The 19,256-nt window shown below is 52.0% G+C and overlaps 5 protein-coding genes across 5 annotated transcripts; 1 reads left to right on the forward strand and 4 right to left on the reverse strand.

Moving 5' to 3' along the window:
- Window positions 1-530: 530 nt before the first annotated feature.
- On the reverse strand, window positions 531-2,414 carry TRI1-3 (Cytochrome P450 monooxygenase TRI1; the record flags this gene model as incomplete). The annotated part of the gene is made up of 6 exons (XM_036639356.1): window positions 531-728; window positions 784-1,022; window positions 1,076-1,678; window positions 1,737-1,805; window positions 1,857-1,959; window positions 2,019-2,414. The coding sequence occupies 6 exons, from the start codon at window positions 2,412-2,414 to the stop codon at window positions 531-533; spliced, it is 1,608 nt and encodes a 535-aa protein (XP_036496478.1).
- A 2,456-nt stretch (window positions 2,415-4,870) lies between these two features.
- Window positions 4,871-5,705, reverse strand: xlnA-0 (putative endo-1,4-beta-xylanase A; the record flags this gene model as incomplete). Its single annotated transcript, XM_036639357.1, has 2 exons — window positions 4,871-5,270; window positions 5,338-5,705. 2 exons carry the CDS (start codon window positions 5,703-5,705, stop codon window positions 4,871-4,873), a joined length of 768 nt encoding a protein of 255 aa, XP_036496485.1.
- A 945-nt stretch (window positions 5,706-6,650) lies between these two features.
- On the reverse strand, window positions 6,651-7,157 carry CGCS363_v007509 (uncharacterized protein; the record flags this gene model as incomplete). Its single annotated transcript, XM_036639358.1, has 1 exon — window positions 6,651-7,157. The coding sequence occupies one exon, from the start codon at window positions 7,155-7,157 to the stop codon at window positions 6,651-6,653; it is 507 nt and encodes a 168-aa protein (XP_036496486.1).
- Window positions 7,158-9,540: 2,383 nt separating this feature from the next.
- CGCS363_v007510 (Vegetative incompatibility protein HET-E-1) lies at window positions 9,541-12,747 on the forward strand (the record flags this gene model as incomplete). The annotated part of the gene is made up of 1 exon (XM_036639359.1): window positions 9,541-12,747. One exon carries the CDS (start codon window positions 9,541-9,543, stop codon window positions 12,745-12,747), a length of 3,207 nt encoding a protein of 1,068 aa, XP_036495580.1.
- A 3,635-nt stretch (window positions 12,748-16,382) lies between these two features.
- On the reverse strand, window positions 16,383-18,739 carry cel74a-1 (Xyloglucanase; the record flags this gene model as incomplete). Its single annotated transcript, XM_036639360.1, has 2 exons — window positions 16,383-18,369; window positions 18,420-18,739. The coding sequence occupies 2 exons, from the start codon at window positions 18,737-18,739 to the stop codon at window positions 16,383-16,385; spliced, it is 2,307 nt and encodes a 768-aa protein (XP_036495579.1).
- Between the last annotated feature and the right edge of the window lie 517 nt (window positions 18,740-19,256).

Raw genomic sequence — 19,256 nt, forward strand, 5'->3', positions numbered from 1 at the left:
TTTCCCGTGCGCGGGATTGACCACAACCGCCGGTGAAGCAGAGCCAGTACGTGACCTGCGACGCAACGTGGTGTCTAGTAATCGCGGCCCGTGGATCAGACGAAGTATGTGCCCTCAACAAAGCTTGATCAAGCACATGTGTGACACATGAAATCACAACATGAGAGCCTTTTCTGTCGCAAGTGGAGGGCTGCATTTGAAAGATACTCGTCACAAATCGCAGCCATATTGATTTCATTGGAAGCTGAAGATGACCCAAGTTGTGTTTACAAACAAAAAATAATAATGAATCTATTGAACGCCGACGAGCTCCAATCTGAGTGGCTCATTGCTATGACCATCGTCCGACCTTTCCAGATTACACATCGCCCCCCTCCCGCCAGAAACAACATGAACATGCATCTCCCAACCCCTTCCCCCGATGCTGCAAACAATTTCCCACAAAAAATGCCATATGTCCGAGTGTTTGCATCAGCTACAGCGCACAGAGCCACTCACTCTCTTGCTGTCCGTTTTCACAGCGTTTCCGTTTACGCCTTGGGGCTCACGTCAATCTCCCTCCGCCGGATCTCGACCGTCGCCTTAGCATCGGTCTCGTTGGTCAGGCCGAAGGTGGTCGTTTTCGGCTTGTAGTCGCCGCCCGTCAGGCGCCAGTCGTACTTCATGATGAGGTGGCAGAGGATGATCTTGATCTCGTTGGCGGCGAAGAACCGGCCGGGGCAAGCGTGCTAATGTATGTTAGCCATTTGCAATGCGAGATGAGTTACTAGAGAAGCAACTTACCTGGCCGTGGCCGAAACCGAGATGCTCGGGCGACGTGGACACGAAGTGGGCGGCGCCGTCGTTGCCGGCGCCGAGCCTCTCGCGCAGGCGGAGGTAGCGGTAGGCGTCGAAGCGCTGGGGGTCCGGGTAGACTTGCGAGCTCCACATTTGCTGGCAGCTGACGGTGATGCGTGCGCCGACGGGGAGCTCGAGGCCGTTGGAGAGGGTGACGGGCTTGGTGGCTTCGCGGTGCATGGCGGCTGTACACAGTGTTAGTGCAAGTCATGTAACAAGAGACCGGAGATGAACTCACCCATACTGATGGGGTTGATGCGCTGGACCTCCTTGAGGAACGAATCAAGAACCTTCATCTTGTACAGGCCCATCTTGTTCCATCCATCGGTGCGGATCACATCGCCGATCTCCTTGCGGAGAACGTCGAAGTACTCGGGGTTGCGGGCAAGATCAATCATGGACTGCGTGACAACATCGGCGGTGGTGTGAATGGCAGCAAAAGACAGGCCAAGCATCGGGACGGCAGGGTCGGCGATGGGCTCCTCAGACGCCTCCTCGCACCACTCGAGGCAGTCGTTGTACTCGGGCTCGTCCTCGCCGGCGTCCTCGGCGGCCTTCTTCGCCTGGCGGCGCTTTTCCACAATGGGGTTGATGATGCGGCGCGCGTCGTTCATCTGGCCCTGCAGCTTCCAGCTGAAGGGGTTGAGCTGGTGGACGACAAAGCGGATGGACTTGGGGAAGATGCGCAGCAGCTCGGACGCGAAGAAGGCGGTGCGCGCGTACTCGGAGGTGATCTTGAGCCACTTGTCGTTGCGGGCGAGCTCCTCGCCGCCGAAGATGCGGGTTGAGACGCGGGCGACGATCTTGACCATGTTCTGCTTGACGACGAGGGGCTTCCAATCTGTTTTCCGAATCAGGGCTATGTTCAACGCCGTACTGGAAGCCATCTGATCACGTACCTTGGTCATCGCCAACTATGTCGTTGAGGGCCTTTGTTGTCTCATCAGTCATCGGGACCGTCAACTTGGCTGGTCTCAAAGTTAGCGCAGGTCTTTGCGGGCGTGAGATGTCTGTCTTACCGAGGAACTGGGTGAGTCTCGTTCGGATGACGTGCTTCAGCGCCGGCTTGTACGGGTTCTTCTCCCTCAGCGGCTCGAACCCGGGGAGATATGCGTGGAAGTTCTACGCCAGAATGTGAGCATTCCCATTTCCCAAGACCCCTCTTCTCCAAAAAGACCGACCTTGTCAAGCACACGGTCGAAGCTGAGGTCGTCGTGGTTGCGAATCTCGTTGGCGTACGGAATCGGCGGCAGGATCGTCAACTCGCCAGTCTCGGTGTTGACCTGGTACGGCTCGTCGGGCTTCTGCCTCGCCCTCCAAATCATGACGGCGCGGCCGAAGACGGCGAAATCATATTTGACCTTCAACCCTGTGAAATCCCACCTGGGCTTCGGTGCCAGCATCGGCGCATTTGACGCGATCGACGGCTTCTCCTGCTGGACGGAGAAGTAGAAGATGAAGAGGAGGAATGCTGTGATGAAGTACGGCACCGGCTTCTCGAGCGGGCCCGGGATGGCCTGGAGGGTGTCGAGAGGACCCCATGATTGAGAGTAAAGAGATTCGTTGGCGGTAGCCATGATTCCGGTCAGGATGGTTTCGCCTGTCGAATCTTGGTGGTGTGGACGAGCTTCCCTCTGCAAGGGGGAGTATTGGAAAAGAGAAAGGTACACACACACTCAAAGGAAAGAAAAATAGAGGCACAACTATTTTGGTCTAGAACAGAAGTTGGAAACAAAAAGACGCCAACGGTCAAGGGAAAACAAACGATGGGGAAGCTCGAAGAAAAGGGAAGCCAGAGGTGGACAGCGCGTCGGAACGGGCAGACCTGGACGGACGCATCTTGGCAATGTCGGCGAAACGCCAATCGACGCAAAAATGAGCTCGAGAGCTTCTTGGAGGCTAGCAGACAGACAGACAGAGCCCTTTCCGCCCTCTCTCCGTCACTGTCACCCTCTGCTACTGGGACCGGCGTGCGGCCTGCTGGGCGTTGACAGCTGGATGGACGGTGTTTGGTTTCAAGGAAGACGCAACCGCACAGTCCGCCAAGGTCCTGTCGTTTGTGCTGTCTCGGCGCATGGACCGCATCCTCGGACGATCTCAGCGCCGATCGTGAGAGGAAAGGCAGCAGCAGCAGCAGCTGTGTGAGTGAATGCGAGAGAGATGCACGACGGAAAGTTGGGAAGAGCCGTTGCAGGGATGGAAGTGTGTGTGTGGGCGAGAGAGTGGTGGTGCGCAGGGCACGGGGGGCGCGACCTGACAGAGGCGCCCAGAAGGAGGAACGGGTTGCTTATTCGAGGCCCTTCGGAAGGAAAAACAGACTGATCCCCTACCCCCCAAGTGCAGCAGTGCTTCGCCGCAGCAGCGAGAACGATTGTGCTGTAAGGGGAAAACCTTCGTGGGGGGTCGAGCGGCTGCAGGATTTGGGTCGCGCCACGGACGTCACGGAGATGTGTTGGGAGGAGTCCGGAGTCAGTTCCGGAGACGTGCGGAGAACCCACACGGCCGGGCGTCCGCCGCCGATGATTGAGTGAAGTCCATTTTAGGTGCCAAGATATAACTTTGCGGAATTTCCAGCAGGGCACGAGAACAAACCTGAGATTTTATTCAAACTATCGACTGTTCTCTTCTACAGTCACGGGGAGAGACCAGACCCGTAACACACCTCGACATTGCGCTTCCGCGGCCTGCACTAACACCATTCGTTTTCCTCATTCAGCTGGAGGATGTGAAAGTGGCGTGGCACGTTGTCGGGGGGCTGAGTAACGGAGGAGCAGACGGCCGAGTCATGGCAGGGCAGCTTGGAGGGTGCACACAAATGAACAAGGAACGATGTTGTCTGGAATGATGCTGATGATCTCTGTATCAGAAGCCCTCAGGTAAACATCTCTTTCTTCTTTTCCTTCTTCTCGGCATCGAACAACCGTTCCAACGTCCATGTGAAACATGATTTGTTCGTCCTGTTTCATTGGCGGAACACAGAAAGAAACGGTCGGTGGCTGAAACATGCATGACCTTCTGCACCAATGAGCGAGAGGCAAGATGAAAAACAGGCAATGTTTTCCCTCTCCAGTCGGTCCATCTTCAGACCTGGAATGAAGAGGCCCTTTTCCAATAGAGTGAGTCCAAGCCAGACGGGACGGGACGTTGGTTTGAGTTTGCGAGGCTGATCTCGACGTATGAACACCCTCACAGTGCGAGGAGATACGTATCTCCCGGCTGCCGGTAGGTAACGTTTCTGCCCGCACGTGGGTTAAATGCAACGGCTTTGCAAAGAGTTTGGATATGCTTCCCGAGACAACTTCAGCTGAGTTTGGGGGGTTATCGCCGTTGATGGGATATTCATAGCTCACTGGGCAGAAGACAGTCCGGGACCCCCAGCAATGACCTAATCGACCGAGGATGTTCTGCCCTCCATACCGGATGCGACAAAGGTGGTGGTGTCCCGTGCCTGGTCAGGGCCGATACAGCTTCGGCCAATGATGTGATGCTTCGATGCTCCTTTTGGATAATTGCTAGAAGTTTCCCAAGGTAGATTTGTGTACTCTCTACGTATGGGGAAATATTGCTATACAGTGGATAGGAGGAAAATGGAACGACACAGAAGTAAGGTTTGCTACTCCAAAGTTGTAGCCCACGACAGGCAATCGCTTTGACGAACAGAAGATGGCGTATGAGAAACCACTGCTCTGCTGGAAGAAACTCTGGAACTCGCGATCTAAAATCAGTGACAAATAGTAAGAAAGAAATAAATGGTTCGAATTTAGCTGATACCGGGCCTGGCCTCAAAAAACTCAACAGCGCGTTCAACAGAAAGAATGCGCCATAGATAATCCAAAGGGAAAACGTCTAATTGATTTATGTACGAATTTCTCGAATAAATACCCGCGATAAACACGGTACGAAGTGAAAGGAAGTAAATGGGGTTATGTCGCGTAAACACGAACACGCCTCTTAGTGACACGCAATGCTCCCCAAGGAGACTTCAGACTCGTGAACAGAATTCGCTCAGCAAGCGCTTTGATGATCAAGCCCTTTAACTAGTCTTCAAAGACAGAGAACCACTTCCAGAAAAGCCCTCAAGGGTGAGCATCTGGAACACAGGAGCTCCAGGCTTGAGGCCAAGAGACTTCCAGCCGCTGAAGTGCTTCGCGACATTGATCGTACCGCCAGTGGTGCGCTGGGCGCGGCAGACAGACCAGTATTGATGGAACGAGGTGGCGCTGTAGATCTCGAGGACGTTGGAGTAGTACAGGTCGTAAACATCGTATGTACCGCTGTCGCTGGTCACTGTGCCGACCGGCTTGCCGTTGCCAGGGGTGCCGGATCCGTGGGCATCGACGACGTACCATTCGGTCACCGGGTTGGTCGTCCAGCCGTAGGCAGCCAGGGTCCAGTCGCCGCTGGCCTTGAAAGAGCCGGAGTACGTGAGAGAACTGTGATACAGCATGATCAGCCTTTCAAAGAAAGCACCGGTGAACATCCCAGTTTCCAAGCACTTACCGAGGAGTCGTAGACCTGTAACCCTTGCCAGCCAGGAATTCAGCCTTGCAAGTCCAGTCGAGTCCCCACGCGCCGCTGTTGTCGTCGCTGGTGTACTTGACAGTGGCGCCGTTGGGGCTGTAGACCGAGTAGTAGAACCCTCCGGCGTTGACGCCGTCCTTGCTCGAGGTGAGAGTGGTAGTGCCACGCTTCTCGATGCTGAAACCATCCTCCTCCGCGGTCGAGTTGATCATGTCATGGATAGCCTGGAAGAACTCGGGGGAACGGGCGCGCAGGCCCACAGAGGCGACCTGCTCTGCCGATGCGGCAGGTGCGGCCAAGGCGCCGGCGGCGGCGACAGTCAAGAAGGCGAGGTTCAAGAGCTTCATGGCTGCAAGTGGACGAGTGTGAAGTAAGAGAGCGGATGGGAAAGTGATTGCTGGTGTGCTGTTAACATTAGGTCAACAGCATGCAAAGGGCTTCATATATAGATTTGAAGTTTTGTTTGCTCGTACCTCGGACTACATCACTTCAGTTGATACGAAAATGGGAACCAAAGATTTAACCGCTGCGACAGGGTAATTTGCGCCATCGCATGTTGCAATGTGCCAATTAGATGAATGATGGCCAAAGCAGTAATCCGGACCGTCGGGCCCATGAGCTCTGCAAATATCGGGAAAGCTCCGAGACCCCTGCCGTGTGTGGTTCGTGATATGGCGCTTGCTATCAAAACAAGCTTTCGCTTCAGGCTGGGGATTCTTGTCATTTCCAATGCCAAGCCTCTCTGTGAACGCTCACTCAGGTGATTTGGACCAAAAGGAAGAAAGTCGCATGGTTGGCATTCTTGTGGCCAACGGCAACGTCACGAACACTTCTAGCCCCAAGCTCTTCCTTGCCTAGCCGTTTAATCGACAACATGACGAAACCTAACACGGCTTCTTCCAAGGATATTCCTCTCCTAACAGAACGCAAGCCGCCGGTAACCGGTCTCCTCCTTGGTTTCTGAGAGATTAACGGGGATTGTTTGTGGAGATGGCCTGTAGCCACAAGGGATGCGAGGAGCTCGCGATGTTCGGTGTCGGTCTTGAGTAGAGCAATCTTTTCACAGGACAAATAATCACGTGTGATAACAGGATAAACTTCTCCGCGGAATCGGTGACGTGATAATCTTGGTGGCACAAACACTGACATTGGTAATTCGGCGCCGCTTGGTGAAATGAATGTTGAATTCGTACACCTGGGCGCCCGTAGCTTAAAGTGAATTTACAAAATGAGAGACACCGTCAGAAGTCGTCTGTCTTCTCATATTGGAAGGCTACACCAAACATGAATGCTTACAGCTTTGGCCATTGAACGCGATCAGCCTTGCCGCAAATCGCTTCGCCCTTCTGCTGCATACCATATTGCTTCGCCCAACTGTCCTTGTCCACCCAGCCTCCATACCAGCCCCCGCAATTTTTATTGATGTAATCAAGGAATTCGTCGAACTCGCCACCACTACATGGGTTGTTTCCTCCCCACGAGCATGCAAACGCGACTTGCTTGCCACTTACGGCATACTGAAGACCGCCGCCAGGAATGACAGCTCCGCCGTCGCAAAAGTTCTTGAAGTTGGTTCTGACATTCTCCCAGTCGCCTTGGTTTACGGATTCACGGTAGCAGCCAAACCTCGTGATTGGCATGTCTCGGCGGGTTGGCCCAATTCGAGGCAGGAATTTGGTGACGACAGAAACTTTGATGTCGTCGATTCGAGTGACATTAACGAGACCACCTTCACTGAAAGATGCAGTGAAAATGCCGTCGCCCAAGTCATCAATCTTGTAACCGTCGTTACGTGGCATCGTGATCGAGGCTCCCATTACGAGAGCAACAGTGGCTCCTGACAGCAGAAAAAAGTGGACTGGATGTTGAGGTGTAGAGTTGATCAATAGGTTTCAGGGGAGAATCAAAGGTATGTTGCAGTGTCTTTAGTCTTATGTTTAATGAACGTGAACATCTGTAAAAGAGGGGTATTTGAGGCAGTCTTTATTGGTCTATTTATGTTTGAACACTTGGTTCTTGTTGTTTGACCTCGCTTACCATGGGGGTTGGTAAGATCCATCCGAAGTAACACATGCAGGTCCAAAACGCAGTTTACAGCCTACTTCTTAAGTCCCACATTGCCCCTTGTCCAACATTACGACGATGGTGAACTCGTTGCACTGAGACTTATTGTCGCTTACAGCCGTCGGATGGAGCGTATGCCCTGGCGGATGGAGCGTATGGCCTGGAAGGCACACTCATTGGACTAATACACATGTAGACCAAGTGGCTCCTACGAACATCTTGATTATCTCCCTCTTTTGCCATGACAATGACCGTCGACCACTCGATGTCTGAAAGGAAAGGATAATAGGATAGGCCTTTCACTTGTGATGAAAATATTCATGCACGGCCAGTGTGCAGACGTAAGAGAAGGCTTACGGCTTCGTGGAATGGCACACACACCACACAACTCAGGTTGATATAAAGCCTTGTCTAAGAATCAGAACACAATGTGAAGATCATACGAAAAGTCGAACCAAGATGCATAAGTACTTTCCAAAAGCGGCGATGCACCAGGTCTCAAGTCGGTCTCAGCAACAGTACGTTTCACTGTGCAACCTTTGGTCCGTGAGAGGGCTTTGCAAAGACTGCTTGGGCATGAAGTTATTAGTATGACTGGATACTGAATCATGCAATAACAATGGCCAAGGCGAGCGATGGTGTTGTCTTCACCTCAATAGGGCGAACCGGAACTATCCGGTGGTATTGACTCAAACTTCAATCCATTTGCGTGTTGAGTACACCCATAAAGGGGACAAGGTAAGTCCGAAATGCTAGTTTCAAAGTCTATTCGGGTCATTTTGACTAAAGCTAAACATGAGGCTTCCGACGTGGGCCGATTCTGCACTGAGCTTGTATCGAGGCTATCTTCTGATGTGCCCATTTTAAACATGGCTAATAAGATCCTGACATATTCAGGATATTGTACCCAAGTTGCTGCGCTTGGAGCTCACGGTCCACACCGAACATTGCATTGTGAAGATCTATCCTCAAGTACCAGAGTTAATGATGAAAGATGCGACCTAAACCACTGGGAGCCAGAAAAAGAAAGCAGACCGAGATAAAAGTGGGTAAGATCAGGCAACAGATAATGCTCGATCTTGATTTGCTGCGCAACGATAATCACAGCATGCAGACTTGAAGAGCCAATCGCACGTATCGATTGCTGACGGGCTTGCAGGCTGACCACGCTAGCTGCAAAAAGCGCTATCTGCGATTTGCAGGATGACGAGTGAATTGCCTGCATTTAAGCGACGCCGTAGCGGGGTTTTGGTTTTGCAGAACACGACGAGTACACTCCGTTGCGTTGACAGCGTCCACCCCGCAGTTTTTAGCCCGAAAAAGGCAAAAAAAGGGGCTTTTTACCGAAAAACCACTAAATCGCCCTAAACTTCGTCTACTAATACCTCTATACGTACGCAATACGCGTAAATAAAAAATATATCAATCGATAGCCCTCGATTAGGTGATTATAATAATATCTTTTTTATTCTTACGCATTACGTACGCATAGAGTTATCTAAGTGTGAAGTTAAAGCTAATTTTAAGGGGTTTTTTAAGCAGATAGTTCAACGCAACACGCCGGGGGTTTCGTTTTTTCTTTTTAGCGTTATGTTAAGTGTCTACTAACCTAGAAACCCCCTTAAAACCCCCTAAATTTCACACTTAAATAACTCTATGCGTATATAATGCGCAAGAATAAAAAAGATATCATTATAATCACCTAATCGAGGGCTATCGATTAATATATTTTTTATTTACGCGCATTACGTACGCATAGAGTTATTAAAACGTGAAGTTTAGGGGGTTTTAAGGGGTTTCTAAGCTAGCGGAAAATTTTCCTTCCGGGTCAAACTTAGGGGCGGACGCTGTCAACGCAACGGAGTGTAGTTCATGTTTCCGCTTCCGAAGAGCATGCCAAACCATCGCCATGTGCAACTACATGTGTGCATAGTGCTACAACCATCGAGACCGCCCGCAAGCACATCGACTCTTCTGTTTCTCCTTTTCAGAGACTAATTATTAACGTCGTCCAATTCAATTCCAGTGGCGTAGAGCAGCGCTCGAGAAATATACCAGCCCGACCTACTGGAGACGTGTGTTTGACGCCCAGGCTGCTCTCATCAGCAATATCATAGGATGCGCTTGCTTGATGCGAGAACCCTTCGGGTTCTTGAGTTCAACAACGACGCCATACCGCCTTACGCCATATTGTCACATACTTGGGGAGAGGAAGAGATCACCTACCAAGATCTCAATCCTCAATTGGACCAGATCTACAGTCAAATCAAGGCAATGGGGAATTTTCTTAAGGCAAAGAACGGATACCAATTTTCCAGCCAGGTGAAGACGAAGAAGGGGTTTCTCAAGGTTGAACAAGCAGCCAAGCGAGCGCTTGCTGACAGATACGATTACATCTGGATCGATACCTGCTGCATCGATAAGTCCTCGTCTGCCGAACTCTCCGAAGCCATCAACTCTATGTACCAATGGTACCAGGGCGCTGGCATCTGCTATGCCTTCTTATCTGACGTCACTACGCGCAACAACGGAAGAGCATGGCAAGAGGCCACGATTAGAAGTTCTCGTTGGTTTACGAGGGGATGGACACTGCAGGAACTCATTGCGCCAAGGAACATGCAATTTTTCTCGGCTGAGTGGGATTTTCTCGGGAGCAAAGTTGGATCTCAACTCAATACCTCATCTAACAACCTCATCGGGCCTCACATTCTGGGAGAGATTACCGGGATTGATGAACGAGTGCTTGACGGCAGCTTGGGACCCCAGGATTTGAGTGTTGCCACGAGAATGAGTTGGGCTGCTCTCCGACAGACAACCAGGCTCGAGGATTTGGCATATTGCCTATTGGGAGTATTCTCGGTAAACATGCCCCTCCTTTACGGAGAAGGGTCACGCGCCTTTGTTCGATTGCAAGAGGCCATCATGAGGGAAACAGACGATCAGTCAATCTTTGCTTGGACAAAGACTGATTTGCTACCCTCGAAAAGCACAAATACTGAGGATCTTTTGTCAGGTCTTTTAGCAGACTCTCCCATGCACTTTTTGAAGAGCACGGGAATCAGACCGCTGCCGCCACTGCTTTCTGGGGAGACGATGCCAACAACAATCTCCAACCAAGGCCTCAATCTCAAGCTATATCTTCGACCAATTAACGGGGAGGATGGCATACAGTCATCAGACAGGTTTCACGCCATTCTGGACTGCAGCAGAATAATACAAGGTGTTGAAAGCTCTCCCGCCATCTACCTGAAGCGCCTTTGGGGGAATCAGTACGCACGTATACTGCCTGAATCCATTGAACTCCTCAAGCCTCCCGGCCTTGAGGTACCATTGGCCGAGGAAGGTTATAAGACCGTCAACGTCCGCCAGAACCCTGTACACTTGGTACCGGACTTCAATGTCAACCCGGATTCTCTTGGGCCCCGCCGTGTAAAAGCCGCCTATCCCCGCAATCGATGGGATTCATCTGCCTGGATTTTGAAATCGACGTATGGTCAAGTCGGAGGTGTCATGGGAATCATCGAGCTCGAGGACCTTCGTTCCGAAAGGAATTCTGGTACGATCACCGTCTTCGTGGGGATTGAGGCGTCGAGTGGAGCGCATTATAAACCGTGGTGTATGCCTGTAAAACGGCAAGGAGGATTCTCCATGAGATTTCTCTTCGAGATGGCCGATGAATCGGCGCGACACGGAAGACTTCTTCCAAATACCTTTGGCTCCCCAGAGAACGTATGCGTGGCACAAGTTTCCGAGATTGTCAGACATGGGCGCAGCTACGTTTCACTCACAGTCGAGGACGTTCCAGAGCTTGGCTACTATCATTTTCAACACGATCCTGCTCTCAACTTTGCACCTGCGCGAGAGGTCGCTGGACCTGTGGACTGTGCCCGAAAGCTTGCAAAAGTCCTTCAGCCTTCTACAGTCGAGGACTTTGGGGCTTCAAGCCTTTTCGAGGGATCCTTCGTTGGCAAACGTATCGTAAGGGTCCGGCCGGCGGAGCAGTTGCTGAGCTACACCGACGATCTGCTCCAAAGGGTTCCTGATCAGATTGAAACCGATATGAAGGAAGACATGTTCGATATAGAGGACCAGCAAAAGGCCGAAAGATTGCTGGAATTCTGTCGTGATGGGGAGCTCGACATGGTCAAACAAATGGGCTCAGTCAAAACCCTTCTGGGAGTCAAAACTATCAACTTCTTTGGATTCACGCCGCTTCATTGGGCTGTTTTCGGGGGCTACGTGAAACTCGCCGAGTATCTGCTGGAGCAGGGCGCTTCCATAATGCCTGGCACAGAGTTTAAACCTGCCAATACGGCTCTAGCACCTATTCACCTGATCGCCATACTCGGACAAGACGAGTTTTTGGGCATTTTACAGAAATACGTGGATATGGAACCTAGATGGCTGGAGACAACAACTTCGCCGTGCCTTGACTTTTTGTCACACTTAGTGGTTATGTCAGACAGGTTCTCGGAAGGTCTGCTGCGAGCATTCACCTCTAGGAGAACATCCTTAACCTACTATGGTAACGACGCCAACATGCTAGGAGAGCGTCCAATGCACAGGGCTGTAGCGACGCGCAACAGCCAAGCCTTGATATTCTTGCTCAAGCAGTGTAACGTGGACATTAATTTGAACATGTTCACTGCCAACGTGTTCATGGCGAAGTGGGCATTCTTTGATCAATGCCAGAGGTCAGTGGTCTGGCACGCCGCTGCATCAGGGTTTGCTGAGGGTATACGTTTGATGTATCACGGACTGTACATCATACGGGACTATCTGGATCGTCCAGACGACATGGGAGTCTCTCCTATGCATATTGCTTGTAGACAAGGCCACGATAAGGTGGTGGAGATGCTTATTTCTCTTGGTGCAAAGGCGAACGGAGAAGCGACGTTGGGACTCACGCCTGCTCACTTCGCGGCCTTTTTCGGCCATGCTGCCTGTCTTCAGAGGATGGCATACCATGGTGTAGACCTGGATACTCCGGCTATCCACCTTCATGGACTTCGGCCACTCCATCTCGCGGCTCTTCGCGGGCAGCTTGAGTGCGTTGAAGTTCTTAGTAGGTCCGGAGCGAATCAACATTCTCTAGCGTATGCCGTTTTTAAGACTCACAAGGAGTGGTGGGAGGAAGGGAACGTTGATGATATGGAATGGACCGAGTTAGATTCTCCTATGACACCAATGGGCATGGCGTTCTTGAGAAATCATTCCCTTGTAGCCCAAAGGCTAGCACATTGGAGGAGCAATACTGGAAAGGATTCTGTGCCCCATCGGAAGCAGGGGGAGAACCATGCAGTGCGTGCCGAGTTGCCGGCATAGTTAATTCGACTAGTTGTCTTTGTCCCAATCCAGATTTTTGCTCGGGGTTCATGACTGACAGCACGTGTTAATTTTCATGTACTATATGATATCTCGAACTGCTTTCGAATCTGAAACATATCACTTGCATCAACCTTCGAGATACTCTTACTAGACGTGTGCGTTAACATGTCTGAAAATGGATATCGTGATTCTTCAAATCCATCTCAAAAAGGGTCGAGGACTCGCAACACATACATGATATTGCATATAGTAAGAGTATTTGTTGAAGAATCACAGCGAGGCTCCCAGGCTCAAAAGCTAGATCCCGTGATGCCGTGTCTGATGATATTGACCTCCATTCTTCAAGGGGGGGGGTTCGGGTTGCCCATTTTTGAAAAAGAAGTGGGTACTCGGGGGTACTTAATTTGACCTTACTTTTGGATTGCGAGCGAACCCACAACTTCGGGAAACAGTAGCGGTATCTCCATCCATTCCAGCCCACACTAACTAATATCAGTCACATCACGCTCACCGTGTGAGAAAAGAAGAAGAACCACGCGGCTTTACTGTCTTTCACACTTCATAGCATGCGTGTTTTTGTTGAGCCCGAGAACATCGTCAATCAGAACTTTCATCCAGGGGCAAGAAGCTCGAGCCACGTTGGACCCATCTCTCCCTGGGGAAGATGGTAGAGGGGCTATTTGCCACCAGTTTGAATCCATTAGTAACGCGAATCCTTGAGATTCGGATTCAATGTATCTCAAAGTTGTTATATTTTCGCAAATTTCTTGGAATCAAAACTTGCGCAGACATGTCACACTCATCGAAGATTGCCGCTACACGCCTTTGTTTCTTCCTGACGCCCAACACCCATCCGCAACTTCTCACCACCCTTCTCGCTGACGAGGCCATATCTTATCCTCTCCTTCATCACTGTTTTCGATAGTTCAACTCCGGTGAGTCGATCCGATTCAGCCTCCAGCTCGATGTGCCTTGAGTCCCTGAACACGGTCGAATCGTAACCCAGGATCTCTGGAGTCTGGGCCCAATGAGCAAGTACGACACTGAGAATACCTGCCGCGAGTAATGCAGCGCAGGAGGTCATAGAGAGAGCAGCCCAGACATCCGACACGCCGAAAACAACCACATCCCTGCTGGTTGTTGCTGATACTGAGATGTTCGGCTCGAATAAAGAAACCCCACTGCATCCCTCAGTAATATTGAGAGACAACTGCGTCAATTGGTAATAGGAGTTGAGGAGTTGGCCTAAGCGAACTCCCAAATCCCTGGCCGTGACATTCTCGAGGAACGCCCGTTCCTCTCCGTTAATGCTCCGAAGACTAGGATCTTTGATGTAGTAGAGGGATGTTTCTGTTTGAAACGACACATCCCCGCCCACTGCAAGAGGCAGCTCCTGGGATATATCGTGGAAAATGACTGGAAATGATAACGGCGTTATACCTTCCGGGGGATGCATTTGCTGGGAAGGACGTTGGGCAACGACGGAGCAGTTCTGTCGTGTAGTCGTGAATCGATCACATGTGACACGAGACTCAACATATGTTTGAGTCACATCACAATATCCAGTAAAGTAAAGTTGTGGTGCGTGAAAACTGTCCTTTCACTTGGCTTGGAACAGCAGCCTCGTAGGACCAGCTTCGATCCCTTGTTGATCTTGGAATAGAATGAGTCTGTGAAGGTCTTGGGCTCGCGAGCCCTTGGCGCCTTTTCGAAATTCAGTGAAATTGGTATTGTTACCCCCGAACCAAAGCGGATCGATGAATCGATCAAGCCCCAAACTCCACGTTGTGTCAGTCGAACTGATATTTCTGCTCGACGAAACGCCATGCCACGTGCCATTTGGAAGTTCATAAGTATGTCGCGCTCCCGATATGCTAATGAAATCGGAAAAGGCAGACTGAAGTAAGTCGACTCTCATCATATCACGATAAGACCCATCTGGCTCTGAGAGTGGACTGGTGGTGATGTTGCTGCATTGTAGTTGGATGTAGCTTGACTCAAGCGAAAATGTTGTTTTACCGTCATAGTTGAGGTCGCTGAGAGGCACACCAGCCAAGGACGAATAGTCGTCTGTGGTCAGATCTTGCGGTATGTCTCTCCAGTCACCACTAGAATCCGGGCGGAGAAATGGGATCTTGACGTTTCCCCACGGGTCCATGGTATCAAGTTTGATACTTTCGGGCGTTGAGACAAGTGTTGAGTATAATCCCGCAATAGCACGAAGCCTCGCCTTCAAAATAGAATTTGAAGGACCGCCAGCCCCCAAGCTAGCCCAATCAACTAGTTGACTTCGAGCGCTGCTGTCAAAGTATGTGGTACGACTGGTTCCGAGGTCAAGATTATGGCGTAGTTTTGACATCCGCAACAGTGATTGAGTTCCCAGAGGAGAGAGGGCCCATAATGCCAGAAGTGCCAATGTAAGTCGGTTCCAAGAATGAAATTGAAGCAATGTAACGATGGCCCCCCCCGACAGTTCTGCTACCCATAAGTTGCTCTAATGAACCCACGGAGGCACCGCGCTCAAGTCTCCAACGAGCCCCTTCGGACATGAGGCGGCCTACGACAGAGGCAAATACGATTGGTAGTACTGTCGCCATCTAGAACAAACCATTAAAGCCAGCACTACTGTTTATGAAAAGTGACTCACAACCGTGATCGCATTCTGCCAAGAGGCATGAGAGTCAGCGATGACCCGAGAGCCTTTCAAAGACCAGATCAAGATCACAAAAACGACCAGGCCGAGGGGTAGTAGTATGGCGATGCAGTCGGCGAGTATTGTGGCGAGTTCAAACTTTCGTTTTGGATACTGTGCTGGAGATGTTAGCCCATCGTCTGCCGCGACCGGCTTGTATTCCCCACAGCCATCATCGCGTTCGTTCGATGACGACATGTGCAACTCTTGAGCGCCTCTTCGGTAATCTGCAAGGACTTCAGTACTCTGTGAAGTGACTTGCAATGCTTGCATATTGATAGATTCGTGCGAAACCGACGCTGTGGACGCGCAGCGGGTTGAGACTGGAGACGGGGAACGATCGGGTCTCCCCATCGCAGTTGTCTGATTCGGATGTTCATCCATCTCGAAAGAATGTGTGAAAGACGTGAATGAGGAAAGAAATGAATCAGAATCAAACAGAACAGACACTTGAAAAATAAGTACGTGGCTCAGCTGTGCCGCTCGTCAGTAAGCCTGCGTATGCGAACCAGAAGGCAGCCATTAGCGACGTGCTACAACGCGGATGAGACATGCAGCCAAGATTTTGGATCGGTAAGGCAGACTCATGTCTGGGACGGCTCATTGGTCTTAGAAACGCCACTAGGTCATACGGCAGCACACCCACTCGACTAAGGATCGACTCGGTGAGCGCGTTTAAAAACACCATCTCGCTAAACGGTCGAATAAAACAAGACCATACACGGACGGAAAATAGTCAAAAGCTCATGGCTATCGAGGGTCTGAGAGGTACAAATTTTAAGAGTCTTCGACGATAGAGACGTTTGGTGGAGGTTGAGACGTGGGCTTTGAACAGAAGTAAACGTTTTGAGAATTTGACAAATAGTCTATGTAAAAGTTTCGACCAGAATATGGCTACATCAGAAGCGAAGTGTTTGGTTTTGTTCTAAATATCTCCTCCCTAGTGCATGTGCTTGTTATGAATGGCCCTTCCGAATCTCATAGGACGGCTGCGAAGCTGTCTCCTGGCAGGGGAAGCAGCAGGCGCAGCAGTAGAGTTGGAGATCGGGCACGAGCTGTGCATGACACCGCGGCCGTTGGTACCAACATAGACAACGTTGGCCTCGTTGGCGGAACCAACAAGAGCAGCGCCGTCAATAGCACCAAAGCTGTAGGAGCCCTGGATGTCGACCCAGGTAGCACCACCATCAGCGCTGCCGTACAGCTTCTTGCCGTCGGAGCCGTTGCCAAAGACGTAAAGGTTCCAGGCGGTGCCGTCACCCTTGCCGACAGAGACAGCGTGGGCGTTGGAGGGGCTGGAAGACAGGGGGGAGAAGGTCTTTCCGGAGTCGGTGCTGTGGAAGATACCGGCATCGGTCGAAACCCAGATCTCGCCGGCCTGGGTAGGGTGGGCAGCAATGTGGCGGATCTCGGTGACGTTGCCGAGCGGAGCTTCAGTGAAGGTAGCGGCGCCGTCGGTGGAGACGTAGAAGGTGGACTTGGAGCCGGCATAGAAGACGCCAGTCGCCTTCTTGTCACTGGCGATAACGCTGCTGGCGGGCAGGGTGACGTTCTCGAGCTTGCCCTGGTTGCGGGAGGCAAGAACGCCCTCGTTGAGGGTAGACCAGAGGACGACATCGCCATCGGCAGAGTAGGCAACGGTACCATCAGCGGCAGTGGTGCCAGTAGCGTTGACGACAGTCCAGGTAGCACCGCCGTCGCTGGAGAGAGCGAGCTGGGGAGTGCCGGTGACCTTACCGATGCGAGCAACCTTGGTGACGTCGTTGCCGGCGAAGTCGACGGAGACACTGCTAGCCCACCAAGGGTTAGTCCAGGCAGTCTGAGGAGCCTTGCTGAGATCAGCGACGGAGTCGTAGGTGAAGCCGTTGTTGTCGAGAGTGGCCATGAGCAACTCGGAACCGCCAGGGGCAGAGGCCAGCGAAGAGATAGCCATCTCCTCAATGCCAGAAGCAAGACTCTCGATGGTGATAGTCTGGTTCTTGTCCCAGTTGGTCAAGTCGTGGCCGCCGTAGATGGTGAGGCCGGTGCCGTAGAACCATCTGTCGCTATCGTAGGGGTCGATCTCGAGGGACTCAATCATCCAGCCAAGCTTCTTGGTGTCGATGTCGAGGAAGTTGGTCTCGATCCAGGGGGCGTTCTTGGCGCTGATGGTGTATTGAGGCGCCACCTTGCCGTCAGCTCCCCAGTTCCAGATCTTCTTCCAGGTCGCACCGGAGTCAGTGGAGCGGAAGAGCTGAGCATCGGGATACCAGCTGTTGAGGGTAGCAACGACGATGGTGCCGGGCTTCTGCGCGTCGACGGCAATACCGCCGAAGCCGTAGAAGAGATCGCTGCCGGAGGTAGGAGTAATGTCAGTCCACTTGCCGGAGGTGAGGTCGTATCTGTAGACGGCACCCTGAGTACCGTCGTACGGGCCAGAGCCATCAGAGTAGGTGAAGTAGATGACCTTCTCGGCGACAGAGAGTCTAGCCTTGTGAGGGAAGAACTTGGCAGGCTGGTCGGCAACAGGGCCCCAGGTAGCACCGGCGTCGGTGCTAACGTAGACGGAAGCAGTGGTGTTGTCGGCGGTACCGACGAAGATGCGGGAGGTGGCACCGTTCACAGCCTCGGAGGTCTCATCGATGGTGACGAAGGTCAGACCCTGAAGGTCGCCGTTGTAGGCATCGGTCTCGGCACCGGGGCGGAAAGTACCAACGGCCTCGAAAGAAGAGACCTTTTCAAAAGTCGCACCGCCATCGGTAGACTTCCACAAGCCCTTGCCGCTGCGGGCACCGAAGTAGAGGATCTGAGAGTTCTTGGGGTCGACAGCGAGACGCTCGCCCATGCCGCGTCCAGGCATGTTACCGCCGACCTTGAAGGGGAGCGTGGTGACCTCCCATGTCTCGCCCTTGTCGGAGCTGCGGGCGATGGTTCCATTGTTGGGGTCCCTGAGATAGTCAGCCAGGTTTCCTTGCATGAAGTGCATCGAGAAAAGTACCAATCGTTGGTGTACATGCCCGTCGCGATGTACACCTTGTTCGCATCGGCAGGGTCCAGGGCCAGCGCGTCAATACCCCATCTGTTCCAGTTGCCGTCGTGCGCAAAGCCGTTCGCGTCGGTCACGGGAGTCCAGGAATCGTCGTCGTTAAGGCGGTAGAGGCCACCGATGTCGGTGCGGGCAAAAGCGACGCCCTTCTCGGTCGGGTGGAATTGGATGGACGGGACGAAGCCACCGCCGCCTCCGGTGTGGACGTTCTTCCAATCGCAGGCGGCGCGGGCGGATGCCGCCGCCGCCAGGATGAGTCCGGCGCCTCTCATTTTCGGGGGAGTTTTGTAGATTGGTCTGGTCACTCGAGTCTCTAAAGAATGTGTGAAATCTTGAATGGGCCAGCCAGGGTGAAGCGAATGTCGTCGATCGAAAAGAGTGTCGATGAAAGCGAATGTCAGTGGAAAAAAAAGGAAAGGACTGGTTTGGACAGGTGATGGAGTAGCAAACAGCTTCAATTGGGGGGCCTGTTGACTATTTACATGTCCATACGGACTTTTCTCACTCTCGCTTTCGGGCAGTATTCTTCTCTTGGCTAGTGATCTCTCCGATAGAGTGGCAGGGGACATTTGGACGTCAATTGCGCCTTCAGGGGAAGAAGGCATCTCGAATAGATTGAAAAGCTCCCCAGAAAACCTTAATATCGCGAAAGAACCTTCTCAGAAGCATTCCGACAGCCGAGGTGGGATGCTCGCGGGCCGCCCGCTGCAACCCATCAATCAGACGAGGCGCAGACAGGGTGTTCGAGCTCCATCAGCCCTGAAAAGTCCACCAGTACGAGGAGAACTT

Source organism: Colletotrichum siamense (assembly GCF_013390195.1).
Source record: "Colletotrichum siamense strain Cg363 chromosome Unknown KSG_Cg363_contig04, whole genome shotgun sequence".
In the NCBI taxonomy this organism is placed as follows: domain Eukaryota; kingdom Fungi; phylum Ascomycota; class Sordariomycetes; order Glomerellales; family Glomerellaceae; genus Colletotrichum; species Colletotrichum siamense.